The sequence below is a fragment of the Opisthocomus hoazin genome, chromosome 7 (genome assembly GCF_030867145.1).
Source record: "Opisthocomus hoazin isolate bOpiHoa1 chromosome 7, bOpiHoa1.hap1, whole genome shotgun sequence".
NCBI lineage: Eukaryota > Metazoa > Chordata > Aves > Opisthocomiformes > Opisthocomidae > Opisthocomus > Opisthocomus hoazin.
This window is the reverse complement of record NC_134420.1, coordinates 30,370,988-30,388,558: the sequence shown is the minus strand read 5'-3', so window position 1 is coordinate 30,388,558 and position 17,571 is coordinate 30,370,988. Positions and strand designations below refer to the sequence as shown.

The window sequence follows — 17,571 nt, the reverse complement described above, 5'->3', positions numbered from 1 at the left end:
TGAGACACCCCTCTGGGGGCTGGGGACCTTCTGCGGGCACCGTGCCCTCCCCTGGGCTTGTGGGACCCGCTGTCCCCACCTGGTACATACAGCTAAGGAGACGAGAGATTTTATTGTGTTTTATTTAGTAAAATGTTAAAATAAATAAATACAAATTGATCAGATGCTCTGTACCCCTCCCCCCCCAACTTTAATTTGCTAAAATCTAAACACATTTGTACCAAAACTGAAACCACAAAGGACTTGAAGGCAGCAAAGAGACTGCAGATCACTATGAGCATCAGGCTAAAAAAAATAGAGATATTTAAAAAAAACCCAAACCATCTCACAAGTTGGTGTTCTCATGACGTGATTCTGTGACAAGAGCGCGGTACCGGTCAGAGGGCATTTTACACCAGGGCCTGCAGGGATGGGAGACGGGCCGGGAGAGGGGCGGCACTGGCTCACAGAGGGCAGAGCCATGGCTTCGCCGTGCTGAAACCCAGCCGGGAGAGAAGCTGCCACCGTCCCCTCGCAGCGCCGGGCCCAGCACTGGGGGCTGCTCACCAAAAGCACCTGGTGGCAGCTGAGCAGGCTGGGGGGACACCGGGGCTTGGACACGGCACCCTTCAGCGCCAGCTCCCAGCTCGGCCCCGAGCCAGGACTCCCAGCTTGGACTCGGGTGAAACGCTGGGGCTGTGCGGGGACGGGATGAAGCACGGCAGATAGGCGGGGTGGTGGCATCAACAGCTCTGCTGAGATGGTGCCGCCACCATAGCAGGAACGTGAAGCCATGATCAAGGCCTGAGTATTTTCTCTCTACAAGCAGAGCTGCCTTCGCAACCCGCCTGTCCCTGGGCTGCAGACGTGTTTGCAGACCAGAGCCAGTCAGCCCCCAAAAGACGAAGTTACTGCCTGGGAAGCCACCCCACAAGCTGCAGCTCATCACCACTTCTCTGCACCACGGGCTCCACTGCTCTGAACTCTGCAAAGTTGTTTCCTCCCTCTGCGGGAGCCCGCACAGGTTGGCACTCGCTGCCTCCCTCCCCGTCACCTTGCTTAATCTTTGCTTAACGTCGTTTGCAGCAGCACCCCTGCGCTTTGTTTCGGTGGGACCATCGGAGGTGGGACCAAGGCACCTCTGCCAGCGTAGGAGGGTGCCTGGGGGGGGCCCTGCAGCCGTAACTGGGGTGAAACAGCCTGCGGGGCACAGCCGCCTGTTGGCTCTGGTTGCACGGGGCGCCGGGAAGCAGCCCTGGACGTGGGGGCTTATGCGGTAGTGAAAACCCTCGTTAAGGAGGGTCTTGGGTGCCAGTCACGTATGGCATCAGGAATGACTCAGAGACAACGCACCTTCGGGAAGGGAGAGCTGACGGGTAAGACGCTACTTCTGTCTCTAGAGTCAATCACTGTTTTGATGCCGGTGATAATTAAAGAAACATATGAGACTATGATTAGAAATTACACTTTAGCCCAGAACAAGCAGAAACGTGCAGCCTCCTGCCGCACCCAGCACAGAGCGCGACTCCACCTCTTCTTTCAACAGTGCCTGCTCCCAGTGCCCGCAGCCCGTGAAAACCAGCTCTTGCCACGTCAGTACCCACTTTATGGAGGGGCATGTGAGGCATGGAGGGATTCTTCCTTTCTTTTTTAAGCCAGTGCCCTCCCCTCCTCAATTTCAGCATGCCCTGCCTGAGATCTGGATAATGAGCAAGGGGAGCCCCTGCCCTTGCTTGCCCGGGCAGAGCGTCTCCCCAGCGCTGCCGGAGCATCAGCCCTCGGTGCTGGGGGCCCAAAGCCAAGGGTGGCCACTGAACACGGCTGCGGGAGCCGGCCTCTGCCAGCACCGGACCTGCGTCAGCCGCTGCCTCCCTTCCCTGCCTGAGCTGCACCCCAAGGCCAAGCTGGCCACTCACTAAGAAAAGCGCTTTCTCAAAGCTCGGTGGCTACACTACTTCTTTTCCAACATCACAGATAAAAGGAGGCAGGCGACAAAAGAGCAGGAATTGGTGGAGGTCTACGTTTTCCAGTGTAAATTTAGGAAAAAGAAAAAAAGATGCAAATTCCCCAGGCAGTGAAAGCGCTGCTGAGTGCCAGCAGACCGCTACCGCTCACTGCTCGCTGCTGCTGCCTCTCTGAGCCACCTCTCCACCCAGGGCTGGCAGAGCCAAGCTTACGAGGCCTTTGCGTTCGCCAGGTGCTCCCCATAGTAAACATACCCTTAAGTACTCCTTCCTTCCTAGCTGTGGACTGGGCTGAGTTTCTCTGTCTGAAGCATTTGACGCCTGCTTGGATACTACAGAGTGAAGCAGACCAGACACGGAGAGCTTACTATCCTGCCAGCACACCAGAGGCAGGACAGCCGCATGGCTCTCCAGGCTCAGCTCCTGAAGGGCTGCGTTGAGCTTCCCACATGTCCCCGTTAGCTGCTCTAGTGAACTGCCTTTCTACACGTGTCCCTAAATCAAGCAGATTCCAAGAAAACAGGGAGGCGTTGCTGCACAGAGGGGCTTTGGCACAGAACTGCCAGACACAATGGCCCAGCGAACAGGAACCTTGCACAGATTCTTCCAAGAGACTGCTGAGAAGCACCTGACTCACAGGTCCTGCCGGGCGTCATCTCCTCCGCTCACTCAGGACCTCTGGAAGCTGACACTGGTTTCAACGAGGCCGATCATCACACTCGAACCAGGATGGTGCAACCACACCGGTGAGCTAAAGGTTTGGCTAGTCCCGGGAATATTTCTAGCCAGGGAAATCTTTAATTAATTCAGCCCAGATCAGAGCAGGCTCGCTCTGCCCCGAGGTCTGCCTGATCTGCCTCGTCCCGCGTTGTAGCACAGCAGTCAGACAAGCCTCTGGCCGGGATGGGATTACTCGGCAGCAGGAGCTGAGCTAGGGATGACTTAGTGCCCGCTTCCTTCCCCACCTGCAGCTGAGCAGCTCATTTCTCCCACCACGCTCGGTCCTTTTGGAATACAGATCAACCCAAGTCAGAAATCGAGGCAGGATAAAGAACCTTCTTGTTCTCACCTTTCCACTGTACTTTCAAACCCTGTAACTGCAGCAATACCGGTCTCCTCATAACAGAGCTCTGTTTCACTCCTGGAGTTTTCCTACCCTCACTCTCCCTCGTTCTCACCTCTTTCCATTCCTTCTCTCTGCTCTGCCTTACCCCATGTAATCTTCCTTTCTTTCACTCCTCTGGCTTCCCTTCTTCCGTTCCCCTGTCTCCAGCCCCTGTGCCCCTTCCCACTGCCCTGGCGTCTCCAAAGAGGCTTCTGTCCTTTCCTGTGTCCCTGCAGCACCTGCCTCTGGCCAGGGGAGATGAGAAGCCCCGGCCCGACTGTTCTCACGCGACAGACTCCAGCGCAGCACAGCCATGTTCACAGCACCAGCGCTCTGGGCGAGCCTGTTCTCCACTCGCTGCTCCGGTAATTTAGTGATTCTGACAGGGGATACAGACACACCCCCACACTGGTGAGGTCTCGGTTTTCTGAAACAAGCCCACATCTTAAATTGGCCTCCAGGAGAGGTGTTCGTCTTTTCAGGGGTCTGTAATTACAAAGCTTACCAGTGCATGGTATAAATAATTTTCTTTATTGGCAAGTTTCAACTATGTGCTCTGCCTATACAAGACACAATGATGCAGAAAGTTCTTGTCCCAGATAAAAGATAAACATGGGGGAAACGGGAGCTGAAGGTAAAGGAGAGAGTCATATTTTTCAAGTATTACATTCCATTCCACAGGTGTTACAAACAGGACTGAGGCTTAAAGAAGGGTCTAAGTAAGACGGCAACACCCTGAAGACAAGATGTCTGGAGCTCTTGTGTTTTCTATATCCCACCTGACTTTCAGGGCATTCCCTGGTCCGGGTCTGACCACCAAAAAGAAAGACTCAACAGCACACTGCTGCGAGGCTCGCTCGCACGCCCTCAGAGACCAGTACCGAGCTGGCTGTTGGAAGGGTTCTTTGAAGACCTTTTGCCTTCTGAACGTCAGAAGCTATAGAATGCACGCAGTGCTTGGGAATGGCCTTTGCTGAGGTAGTTTGTTGGCCAGGCAAGCCTAAGCGCCAAATGAATCAGCTGCACGACAGAACATCTTCCTCTTTCTCCAGGTTCCTGACCCTTCTGCAGAGCTTCTACACACTTGTCAGAAAACTCTCTGCAGTAACCCAGCAAGGCTGAACTTGCCCTGGATCTTCAGAATCCCAAAGGAGGGCAAATGATGGTGAAGAAGGGTCAAAACAGTTCTGAAAAGAGTCAACAAATTCTGCCAAAGGGGCATGGTCCACAAAGAAGTGTAACATCAGTATTTCAGTGGTTATCTGAGCAGCTCACTGAGAGAAGCCCTCAGTAAAAGAGTAAATTTTGGTTTGACATCTGAATATGATATTTTAAAAACATGTCTCATTAAAAAACATGTATTCATCAGTAGTACTTCAGAAGCAAAGAGGGCAGGGTGCAACCCAGCTGGGGAAAAAAAAAAGAAAAACGTGCACTGCCAATTTACAGATATTTTCCACTGTATCCACGTGGGAAGGAAATTTCAGAGTTTACTCCCTGTATTGTAGGCTGCCAAGGCTTGGTGGGGCTAAGAGGGAGATTTCACTCTGGGTCCTCCTGAATGCTCACATCACGCTGCTTTTCAGGGCTCTCTCTGCAACAGCACAGGGAAGAAGATGATTTGAAGCCAAGGAGGTCAGAATTAGGGTTCACATTTCTAGACAGCTGGAATACAGATGTGCTTTCTTCAGCCTGGTTGGCTAGGAAGGATAAAATACAATGTTGTTTTTTCTACCAACAACAAAACCAACAGATCTGCCCGTAAAATTATCACCGCTCTGATTTCGAGGTTAGTGGCTTTTAATTCATATCCCCACCAACAGAAACTTGCTGGCAAAGAACAAAGTCCTTGTTTTGCTCACGCAAACCACCAGGTCATCCTACCAACACGGTAACTCCCGGCTAATGATGTTCTTGAAGAACCATCCAAGCTACACACCTTTCCTGCCAATCATCCCTAGAAGTATTGCCTTCACCGTGTTTTGTACAGCACTAAAACCACTGCTGGCTCTAAACGAAGATAATGAGAATACTAACGATAATACCAATTCTTCTAGCCAGGTCACATGCTCGCTTTCCCACTCTGACCACCACACACCCTTCCAGCTGTTTAAAGAACAGATCGCAAGGAGAAGCGAAAAAACTGCTGCTGCAATGCTTACTCTATTTCTGAGCAAAGAAGCAGGATGACTTCTTAAAGCCCTTAGCACTGGGCTGAGAGCCACGACCGTCCCTGATATGAGCTTCCTCTGTGGTCTCATCTCCTCTCTTATAACAGAGATCTAAAAGCCATTTATTTCCCACCAATGACAAGCAATGACATAAGAATTAGTTAATATCCTGATGGTGGTTTGGAGATACAAAACGCCAGTCATTATGACAGCTTCCCAAAGAGCAGAAGTTTTAGTACAAACTCACTCTATCTCAAATATCACTTGAGAAGAAAAACCCAAGCAGTCCAAACCCAGAAGACAGGCTGGAGCTTTAAGCTCTCAAAGAGTTTAAATTTCTCCCTTGACTGGCAACTCTTAGAGCAGCTAGGAAAAAAAACATTTTCCTCTGTATTTAGCAAATGTCAATTCCTCTTCCATTCTATTGTTGCTAACTGGGCAGAGATAACCCCAATTTACTTGTGCCTATGTAGCAGCATCACGGCCAGTGTCAGTGCAGCCCTGGGAATGCTCCTTGCCTCTTGACGGATACTGCTGCAGAGCCAGGAGGGAAAGCATCCAAACACACTTAGCGAGCGAGAAAGAAAACTACCTAGCAGCACTGAAAAGTCTAAGTTAAGATCATTTCTCTGCCAGATAACAATTAACTAAAGGCATCTTCCTACTGTCCAGAACACAAATGCTATAACAAAAGGGACACAGAAGTCTACACTTCCCTACTCGGATTCTGGAGACAAGCAGATGCCTCAGAAAAGCAGTAATAGCTGTTTTAACATCTCCTGGCTGGTTAACTACGCTCAAATCTAAATACGGCTACCAGTGAATTGCACTTCCATCCTCTCCTGAATTGGCAAAGAAAACAGAAGGACTATCAAGTCTTCAGACATAGCTTGCTACCCCCAAATAGTGCAGGGCTTCCAAGAGAGCTCAGAAGGTAACACCAGAAATAAGAACATGAGAACCACGAAGACGCAGCGCACCTATCCCTAGACACTGTCTCTTACCAGGAACGTACTTGATGCTTCAGAAGATGATGTTAAGAGTTACCCAAGTGACCAACTAGAGAACAACCTGGCCAAAAAGGCCGTTTCTCCTGAGCGTCTGGCTGTTAGCTGCTGGCTCGTATTGCAAAGAAGGAAGGCTCAGGTTCAGTTTGTTTCTTCTCTTCATCCCTTGAAATACATAGCCCTTTGTTTAAACGCTATAGGTTGCTGGTCCAGTGCCGCCCCATGTTAATGACCCCCACTGGTGACTGGGTTAATGCAAGGATGTTTTTAGTTTGATCAGTTTTGACGTTGTCTGCCCAGCTCTCTCCCTGCCACTTGTGCTAACTTATCCTTCCAGCTCCGCTAGTTCCAGAAGAGAACTCGAACATCAAAAGACAGAGTCGAGGTTATCACAGGTTCAGCTGAGAAGTGCATGTAGGAGTCACTTTCCCAACTACAGACAAATGTGAGAACTCGGGATGTCAGTTCTGAGCTCAGAGCTGAAAATAGTGCTCACTCCTATAGAAGGAATAGAAGTCCTTAAAGGGCAGAAGGGCAACCTAAAGGAGAGGGAAGAAAACAGCTCCCAGAATCCTGCAGAAGCACACTTGGCTGTGGCAGCAAAGAGACTCTCTCAGGCTATGTAGTGTCTGGAGTGTTCACCACTTCTTGCTCAGAAATGCATCCTTGAAATCCAAAGCTTTTCTCTTTCCTGCTAGAAACAGCTGAGCAGGTCTCCTGCCACCCAACGCAGGCTCTCAAGGGCACCACTCCAGGGACTCTGCCTCACGCTGCATGTGTAGTGGCTCAACCCTGCTCCCACTGGAAGCAAGGAGAGTTTTCCCAGTGCTTCCAGCGGAAATGGAGTTTACCCAAAGGTTTATACGCAGTAGTGAAACTAGGCAGCTCTGGGACACAACCCCAAGTGACCAGAATCAGCACTCTAAACTGAGACAGACCCCGCAACAACAGGAAGCACAAGGCAAGCTTTGCTATCTCGAGTAAAAAGATTATAAGCAAGAGACGAACTTCGTGAACAAGAGGATATAACAGAGGCGATTTCAGTCCAACCAACTCACTGTCTTTCACTCTCGAGCTCTAATCAACTCGTATCACTAAATTATAAAAGCCTCAAACCAGCACGCTGCCACTTGCTTTTCTCTGGGTTACAAACACATGGAAGAATGGGGGAGATGCGGGAACAGCAGAGACAAGCCTGGCAGATCCTCCAGGTGGGGCGAGATCCAGCACTGCAGGATTTAATCCTCTTTAGAGTTTAGCCAGTAGCATGTATGGTACAATCTATGGAAACTGTCCCATTGGATTTTAAAACACAAACACAGCAGAATTTCATCATAAATAAGCAAAGTCTGTGTTAAAAAATTCTAAGTACACAGCATTTTCTCCAGTTCTGACACCTTTTTAATAGAAATCACTTGTTTAGGAAACAAATAGCACTTTTGTATTTTTTTTTTTACAATGTTTCTTACCTTGATCTTATTTTAAGTAACACTAGGAAGACCTCAATATCTTTTATTTTCCTTTTTAATTTAAAAAAGTCGTTTTTTTTCCCCCAGATACAAAGATTTTGCCCTTGCATAAAAAAACAGTGCCCAAAACGATGACACAAGGACTCACAAAGACTCACTGTATCTCACTGACACTATTACTTCTAATCTATACCATGCAAGGTCCCATCTACCTCTTTAATTAGACTGTCAGCCTGAAAAACAGCTTTTCTATTCCTTATTTAGTTCTTGTTACCAAAAGAAGAGAAAGGAAGTGAAAGAAAAGGACATTTCTCTGTTCGGTTCACACATCTGGGTCATGTGCTACTTTGTTCAGGATACCTTTGTTGTTTATAAATATAGAAAAGGGCTGGAATCTCATTTTCAAGTAATCGATGCACATTTTCTCTTGGGACACCTCCGTCCAATGCTCCAAGCTGACCCTGGATTCTGGCCCTCTGTTTCCCCGTTCCCAACACAGGCTTTCTGGACGAGTGTGAGGACCCAAACCAATTCTGCAAAGCATGTCTGGTGTTTAATGCGAAGAAACAGGATTAACCTAAAGCTGTTGGGACAGTAGATCCTCAGCCTGTACATGTGCTGGTTACTCAGTGAAAAGTCCATCTCCTTTCCTTTTGTACATCTCCTGTCTAAACAATAGTAAATACTGCTTATTTGATAGACTTGTCCCTTCTGGGCACTGGGGTTTGATAATTTATATTTCTGGTTTTTTGGTTTAATAGTACTGAGAGTTTAGAAACAGGAAAAGCCCACAGGCTCTTTGGACTTGTTTTTGTTTTCCCCTAGCTAAAGAAACTGTTCTGCAAATAAGGATTTGAAACCTGCTCTCCTCCCTCATCCCTGCTCCTCACCCCAAACAAAAATAAAACAAACCTATAGTGGCTGTGGAGGCTGCTGCAGGCACACACTGGTGTAAAATATAGAGAGAGTAAATATATTATTTCACTTGGCATGGTGCTGGCAAAGAACCCCCAGCTGGCACTATTCATGTAACATGATCCAAACTTTGCATGTACACACAGAATAAGAAGGATCAATTGGCAAACTCCGGTGCCGCCTGGCACAAGCATCTTCACGCTCTCTCTGGAACCAAAGAACTAAAGAATTATGCACTTTCCAGAAGAAATCCAGTTTTGCTTTTCTAAAGTTTAATTATTTTGCTCTTCCTCCTCGCTGCCACCTCCTTCTTAACTTCACTGTGTTATTTAGTCTCATCGCCCTTGTTACAGTTCACCATGCAGCTCTGGGAAGGGGAGGGGGCTAAGGTGGAGGTGGCAGCATTAGTATTGTTAGCGGAGTCCATGCCATTGGAGATGGCTACTGAAGTGACCTCAGAGTTTATGGGTTTTGAAAGGTCGATGCCTTGGATGAGGCGGATCAGCTGTTTTACCTTCTCCAAGGAGCTGTGCATCTCCTTCTGTTTTGCAAGGATGGTATTCTTCATTTCCATGCATTTCTGCAGCAAAACAGAAAAGCAGTAGTAAGTTCAAGCTTATGAATGAAAGAAGATAAGAGAAGAAATACGTTCACAGATCTACACGTAAGTACGCAGAAAAGACTGCAGCTCCAATTTCACTTTCCCAGTCTGGAAGTGAAAGAGTCTCAGGGCTGTGTTCGCAGGAGAATTTATATTTGCAGGCTGAAGAACTACACTGCCAGTACGCAGCTGTCATCTGGTATGGCCCCCTTTCATCCCAAGGTGTTTTTCAAACTAACACAGACAGCTCCATCCTTTTGTGTTCCTTTTGGAGGGAAACTTCCAAGTACATGTCCTTATAATTTTTTCTAGTAGTACTGCATTGCTGAAATTTCTTTAGCTCAGATCTGCAAACTCAGGCATCCTACTGCAGCTGACTGCTGACAGTGTGTGTGCATGCTGCTAATGGGATACAGCCTTTGCTTTCACATACATTTTAGCAGGAACATCACTTCCTCCTCTCAATAAACAAAGGGGCACTTGAAAAGAAAAACAAGCCCTTCTTCACTTGAAAATCTTATTTTGTGGCCACTTCTTTCTCTCAGAAGCCGTAGTAGCCTAGCTAGCTCATCAAGAGTCAGGGGAAGACAACTTTAAAAAAAGTGCACAAATGATGTTCCAAGGGTGAAAAACTGCTTATATCTATATCTGAAACTCTCAAAAAGGATATGGTAGCTATGTCTGTAACATTCAGGTTCTTACACAAAGATGGCAACCTTCCTACATTTTTTAAACCTTTTATCCACGCTGATCTCCAGACACTGCTGGTTTCAGCTTTACTATTTTCATACGAAGCTCATGGTGTCATAAAAACATCACAAAATTTAGGCGTAATGTGTCTTTTTTGGACAGTTCTAATGAACGTATAAACAATGACTTGATCATATAAAATAAACCATTCTCCTTACCAACTGTCAATCCCCCATGTTGAGGGCTTGCATCTGCCTGAGAAACAGTGTTAATGCTCTAGTGATGCTGAGGTTAAGCCCAGCTACTGCTAACCAGAAGATGACAGTCTCCAGAAGTGCTAACCAGCACTTCTCACCACTTGTTAGCTCACATTTTATTTGTAACATTAGCATTTAGTGGTCTATAAGCATGGGATACTTTCTTTTGCTCTAATAGGTAAAGACAGGCAGACTGGAAAAGTGCATTTAAAAATGAAAAGTCTGTACTTAGGTATCTGTCTTACAAATGCTGCTACGTAAGAGATTTCAGTATTTTTCATTCTGTAATACTGGCTAGGGCTACACTAAGTGAGGGGCTCAAACTTCACACGGGCAACTCAAGAGCCTGATTTGTTTATTAAGGTGAGGAGAGAGCAAATTAATATGTATGCTCCATTTATTGCGATAAACTAAGGTGGAAACTACAGCTTCTGGCTTGAAGTATGGCATCGTCTAATTAATATTACGCAGAGGCATGCACAGTGTCCAGCTGCCGACTGCCAAGGCAACATGTCAAGAGCCTGAGAGTCTCGTGAGTAAACTGTCACTTTTGTATTAGGAAGGTCTGGAAAGGGCACCAAGACTGTAACTCTTATTACACACAGAGGCCCAACCATTCTTATTTAAGTAAGACACTGGAGAATTTGACTTCATCTACCGCCCACAGACAACAACACTCTGGGTCATGTTTGTCACCTGCTGATACTATAGGTCACTGTATGTCTACAATATACGGTCATCACGGATCATGTGCTAGTGACTCAGTGTAAGTATATGTTGTCTGTCTATCATTCCTGCTTCCCAAAGTCCTAAAACTCAAAGGAAAGCACTCACTCAATTCTCAGTAAATGCAGTGGAAGACAGGTCTAGTACATGGAGTCACTGCATAGTGTTCTCTATGTATTCTGGCACCAGAACACAGGTGCAGTTATTTGGGAGAGCAATACTCACCGTTATAGAATTGCTGAGCTGTTTGACCTTCTGCTCTAGTTGTTCTCTTTCCTGTTTTAAATCTGAACTCCATTTAAGTAGTTTCTGTTTTTCCTCTTCTTTCGCTGCAAAACAGAATATTAATCATAATATTTAAAATGTTCCTGTCACAACAGTGGATAGAGTGTCTAAACTGCTTCATGTAAAAAGAGTGATAGTGTTTAAAGTCAATTCCACAACTTGTGCACTAAATCATCCCCAAAATTTCACCTACACACACAAGCATCACAGAAGGCTTAACAAATATTTAGACTGCTATTTTCACTTCACTAGTGATTGTGGTTCTTCCCCTTTAATCTCCTTTTGTAAAGGAAATACCATTCTATCCCATTCCCAAAATAACATCTTCCATTATTAGAAGTGAAACAAAAGTGTTGTTCTCCATTTTCCTACCTGCTTTATATGCAATATATGAATGAACAATTGCTAAAGTTCCTGGCCATGGGATTGCTTCTTCCTTCTTTAGCATCTGAAAGAAAAGTGTTTCGAGATTTAACTGGTACACAATCTACCTCTAAGAAAACAAAAAGGAGAAAGCAAGAAGGAAAGACTGAGGATTTTCTTTTATGGCTATCATTAGCCTCAGCCCTGTTAACATGAAGCTTCACAGACCTGTTCTGAGATTTAACAGAGGGAATTATTTACAACTGTATTGTGGCTCCCACAAAGCAGGCCTGTTTCTTACAAACGTCAGCTTTTTCTCAAATTCCCTCCATAACCACAAATAAAGTCTACTAATGAAACTGAAAAACTTAAAAGAGGAATGAAAGGATAATATATCTGAACTCAAACTTGCCAGGAGACATAAATGTTATTTCATGGTTCAGAAAAATTGCTGATCTTAGTTGTTCTAGCAGAAAAGTTTTCAGGGCACAGAATGGTCTCCACACCATACATTCAAACATCACACTTCCTGACCAGTAAAACACGAAACCATCCTATCTCACTTTCTTATTAGAATCATCTTCATAGAGTTGTCAAACCCTCTTTATAAGGGTAAACACCATTTATATCCTTCAGATCCTTCCTACATATTCCTTGCTAACAAACTTTATTTTGAGAGGAAAGACATTTATTTTTAATAAGTGAATCAGAGGGGTGTCTCAGAAGATAGAGGACTCGGCCACTTTACAGTGAAATTACTCAGATTTCCCCCCCTAATTTTGTGGGAACCTATCACAGAAATACAGCAAGGAGGGATAAGGTGAGAGCAGGCAAGAGCAGGAACAGGGTAACACTCCCTCCTCTCGTAACTATTGACCAAGTCACTTGAGTTGTACATTTTCATTCTTCTGAACAGCACAGTCTGAACAGGCTGTTTCTTACGCTACCATCTGGCTAACCAAAGGTCACATGGGCGACCAAGCAATATGCTACATTAGACAGAACGCTAACAGCTTCAGGCTGCCAATTATCAGCAATCCTTTGCAACTTCTGGCATTCCATGTAAGGGTTAGGAATACAATAGTTTACTTCTCTGTCTTGTAATCTGTGCAATTATAAATGAAAAATTAAAATATAATCTGTTCACTTCAATTCAATTGTGTACTTTCAGAAAGGGATCTGGAAGGAAGAAGAACCAAACTGTTTGCCTGTCCTTGTTACACTGATGCTGGATGATATTATTGAAGAGATCACTGAAGACAACCTCTCTGATATTTGATTTATATGAATAAACAGGGGCTTGTATTTGTACTATCCATTGAGGTAGGCACAAGTGTTTTATTTATTCTTCCAGAAGAATATACTAATAACTTTTGAAGAAATAATAAGCTTAAAGGAACAGCAAACTTTCTATGGGTCACAAATAAAGACCCCAAATCTGGGAGCAAGACCTAACAGTTTTGTATTTGCACGCATTCCACGACAGGTAATTCAATCAAATTCACAAAAGCCTATTACAGATCAAATAGATTTGTTCAGTGTCAGGCTGTCTTAATCTAAATAAGCCAAGTGATGTGGTTATTTTCTTTAACACAAAATAATCTTCATAGTGCATTGTACACAACTCTCCCTGTCTGTCAAACAATACCTGGTCTTGACATTTGGGACAGATCCACATGCCCTTGGGAATGGTTTTCAGAGGCGGGTCCAGACAGTCCAGGTGATAAACACGTGAACATGTGTCACACATCAGCAATTGCCCGCTTTTTCTGCAAACACTGCAAAAATCCTCATGGATATCGCCCTAAAAATTGAGGGGAAGGGGTGTGGGTGAGAGAAAGAGAGAGAGAAGGCAAAAAGTGAACTTTGACCTGTGACATCTACATCCTGGTTGAATGCAAAGTTTATAGCACAAACTATTTCTAAGGAGATTCCAAACGGTCAAGCCCTTTTTAGGCTGTGAAACAGGAAAACCAGGCAGGATATCAGAATCATTGACATCTGTCCTCCCAAACACTCCCTCTGTCCTCCCAAGGCAAAATATTACAGTAAATACTTGTTACCATAGCTTCTCTAAACAACTGCTACCCCATACCCTTTCTTCTTTAAGATTTCCCCTTTACTCTGTTTTGTTTTGTTTTTTTTTTTCGTGTAAAGTGATGAGCTATCCACTTTCTTAACCCTTCTCATTTCTGGATGTAAGCACAACTCCATTTCAGGAATGCTGATGAGGCTGTCTCTTGCCAGTAACAGTATGTAAGAAACCCCAACTCAGTGACTTAAAAGAACACTGTCAAATACTTAGGTCACTTTTAAAAATGAAACTGGAAGGAAAAGGTGTGGTTGTAAATGAAAAAGAACAGAATAAAATATGTTTCAAGACAATTCTTTTTACTTCACTTAGGTTACCTCAAGTTGCACCAAAAAAGCTGTGACTCAAAATTTTCTCATTCTCTACAGAGAGTGCTTCATCACTAATGTAGGCTGAGAGCCAGGATGAAAGAATACCAAGAGACATTTTCTAACTAAGAGATGTTTAAAAGCAAGAATTGAAAACATTACTGGCAGTGGCTCTTAAAAAAACTAGGTTTAGTTACTATTGCATCACCATCAGAGATAATTATCTTCTACAGCCATTAACTTCCCAGAAAGGTAGGTCTGACTTATGTCACTTTTTCTTCTCTCTCTCTCCTCCTGTTACTCCCACCTCATGCTTAGAGCAGTGGTGGTGTTTCTGTTTTTCGGGTATTTGAACAAAGAGGCATGAGAGGAAGACGGCCCAGCATCGCAGAGGTGGAAAGGGGCACCCCAGCCCTCTCTTCTCACCGCCTGTGGGCTCTCCTGGCAACTCAACATATCCAAGGCCCCACATGGAGTCTGAAATACACACTTTTCACCAATTTCAGTTCAAGTTTCACACACGCAACAAACTCCCCCTGTATGAAATATCAATGTGTGCAAGGCTTCATTTTGACCCATACAGTCTTTTCAAGTGTGTGAGTAAGCTCTATCAATTTGGAGGGATAGCAGATTTGGCCATGCACTTATGCATTAAGTTGCCAGGCAAGAAAAATGACACTAATCTGTACTATGGATAAAATATTAAATATATTAGAAGAATGACACACAAGCAATCTGCTCAGGTTTCTGCTCCCCAGCTTTACTGCTGATGAGGCCTTTCTTCGAAGTGAAGGCTATTCTTCTCTTAATTCCCAAGGATAGCACTGATGTCATGTTTTGTAAAGGATCAATCTTTAGTGAATTTTCAGTGCCATGTGCTGGTTCTGTAAGTCCCAGAGATCTTTGAGAGCTGGGTTATGGTATTACTTCACCCTTTAACAAGAGAGAGTTCCTCAGTGTTAAATGAAGAATTAAATCAGTGACATTTCATGCCTCTTGTGAAGCGATCTGTGTAACCAGGCTGGGAAAAACTTCTCTTCCTCTATCATACATTCTGTGAGTACAAGCAAAAGAAGGCAGGCAGGAGATGCCATATAAGCTAAAACAAAATCCTCTGCAACATAAGGAAAAATTTAAGAGGAAAATTCTAACATTTCAGAAGAAAATTCTCGTTTTAGAGAATTACATGTGTTAAGATACTTTGGTTGCCACAGACTACAAGACAGCACTTGGTAACTGGCTCAACTATTGGTGTGTTGAAAACCAGAAATGTTTTGTCTAATAGCCTGCCGAAAGAGACCTACACAAGAGACAGACACAGTTGTTTCTTGAGGGGAAGACATTTAAGACTCAGAACCTCCTCCACACAACTCAATGCTGCAAAACCTGAAGTGATGCAGCTGGTCAGTGTGCAGTGCAGCTGAACGCATTGAGATAACACACATGCACAAAATCCACAGTCCTGTTTTTGTTAACACGAAATTCAGGACAATGTCCTCAGAATTAATAACTGGCCTTACCAAAATCCCAGCCACTGTTTGATTCCAAAGAAATGCCCCAGGCTTTATGGGCAGTTAATAAAGATACGCATAAAGGGGGGGCTGGATCTGATGTTGTGACATGCACCCCACTAACCTCAGCTTCTGGACCAGCTCTGTGAAGGCTATAGGCAGCCAGCTTAGGCTAGAGCAGAGTTCACTGAGGCTGCTCTAACACGTGCTACAGGCTGAAGAGACTGAAGAATAATTTCAGAACAGAGACCATAAAAGGTGAGTTAATGTCACTTTTTGCTCTACTTCGTCTGCACCAAGAGATCAGGAAAAGAAATGAAAGCTTTTTGGACAGCTAACGGTTTTCTTTACTTTTCCAAGTGTCTAGAGCAGCGGGGCCTGGCTTTAGGCAACAGAACTGAGTAACACAGTATCAAATCGGAAGTATATGTAGTTTCTGTGTTTGAACATATTGATCTATACTCATATGTATATATCACTGGAACAACATGGCAAAACTAAATAGTCTGGAACAGGAATTGTTCATGACCATACAAATAAAGATGATCATAATGTATGAGGTAAGTGAATTAAGTTATCAGAAGCAACAATAATTCTGGCATTTCCTAACTTTTATGCGCTTGACTTTGTGCTCTGAATGTTCTGTAATGCTCCTCTCAATTGAAACATTGTTTTAAGGAGTTTACTAATAAAAAGACATTTTGTGATCACAGACTTGAACCATCACTAGGATAGATATTTTTGCACTATTCTTCTTGCTGAGTAATTGACCTTCAAAGGCAATTGCTATCTTCCAGGTGAATACTCCACTACTGTGTGAGGGAGAATCACACATAACCAAACGGTTCATAGACAATTGCCAAAAAAAAAAAAAAAAAGGAGAGAGAAGTTTTGCTCAATCCTGCCTACTGCATTAATTCCTTCCTTTTCCCAGCTTCTATTTCTGCTTTCCACCCTTTCATCCTTATCACCAATCCCATCTCAAGTTCCTGCTTCATCCTCCCTTCAAAATTTATCCCTGTCAGTCAGAGAATGACAATTCAGAAGAAAGGCAAGAAGGCCCATGGTGCCTGGTCCCAAGTGCTTGGCCTGATTTGTAAACTTTCATAGGCTGACTAAAGACAGATGAGGATCACGATCTTGGCTACCACTAACAATTTTTAGCTATGCCAGTTCCCTTATGCAGATCACAACGTGGCCTCAGCTATACCTGTGCTGGAACAACATAGGGGGCATTTAAGGGATGAGAAAACACTGCTGGTGACAGGCAGGATAGTTCTCGGTGGTAGCGCCGGTCATTAACTGTGGCATGAGCATTTGAGTGTATACTGTATTCTACATCTAATTAAGCTGCAAGCTCCTTAAACACCAAAGACCTAATTTTCCTCTTTGTCTTCACCTCCAGTACAACTAGTACTGTTGGTGTTTAAATATATAGTACTTTTCCAGCATCATATAGCACTTTTCCAGCCAAGGATACTAAAGGTTTTTACAAGTATTGCTAAGTTCTCAAAACTCAGATGGGAAAAGGAAGCACCATGCCAAATGTATAAATGGGAGAAACTGAATCACAAAAAAGCAATGTGACTGCACAAGCTTACACAGCAATTTTATGAGAACATATTAACAGAAGACTACCTTCCAGCTTATGATGGCAATGGGAAACCATTCCTCTCTTTATGATTAGCAAGTAAGAATTATGACATGCAACGACAGAAGAACAGATCTCGTATTTACTTTCTTTCCAATATTCTGATGTCTCTGAAGGTTCAAATTTTGTTTAATAGTCTATTTTTAATTAAAATATTTTTATGAGCACTTTCAAATATATTTTCTTCTTTTACATGTATTTTATTTTATATAGAATTCAGTATCAAATATTTCTGAAAAGTCTATCAAATTAACCCAACTGATAGCGAATATGCATTGAATGGGACTTTGGGATAAAATTATTTCCAAAAATTAAACCCACAAAAATGTTAATGCTGTTCATATGCATAAACTAAACGACATGTCTGGAAACACACTAAAGCAGATTTATATCTGATTCTGAAGGGGAAAGAGTCTTACTGTGCTATATTATAATATCATCAGGTAAGAGAGAACATTAATTACCTGCTCTGTATTC

The 17,571-nt window shown here is 44.1% G+C and overlaps 1 protein-coding gene across 7 annotated transcripts in view; it reads right to left on the bottom strand.

Moving 5' to 3' along the window:
• Positions 1–162: 162 nt before the first annotated feature.
• PHF21A (PHD finger protein 21A) overlaps positions 163–17,571 on the bottom strand; it is a 140,587-nt gene continuing 123,178 nt past the window's right edge. For all 7 annotated transcript variants that reach the window (XM_075425691.1, XM_075425686.1, XM_075425692.1 and 4 more), the window contains exons 15-18: positions 13,181–13,336; positions 11,542–11,617; positions 11,110–11,213; positions 163–9,190 (exon numbers count right to left, since the gene is read on the bottom strand). In XM_075425691.1, coding sequence (XP_075281806.1) covers positions 8,936–9,190; positions 11,110–11,213; positions 11,542–11,617; positions 13,181–13,336 — 591 coding nt within the window. In that variant the 3' untranslated portion in view covers positions 163–8,935. The remainder of the gene's footprint in view (positions 9,191–11,109; positions 11,214–11,541; positions 11,618–13,180; positions 13,337–17,571) is intronic.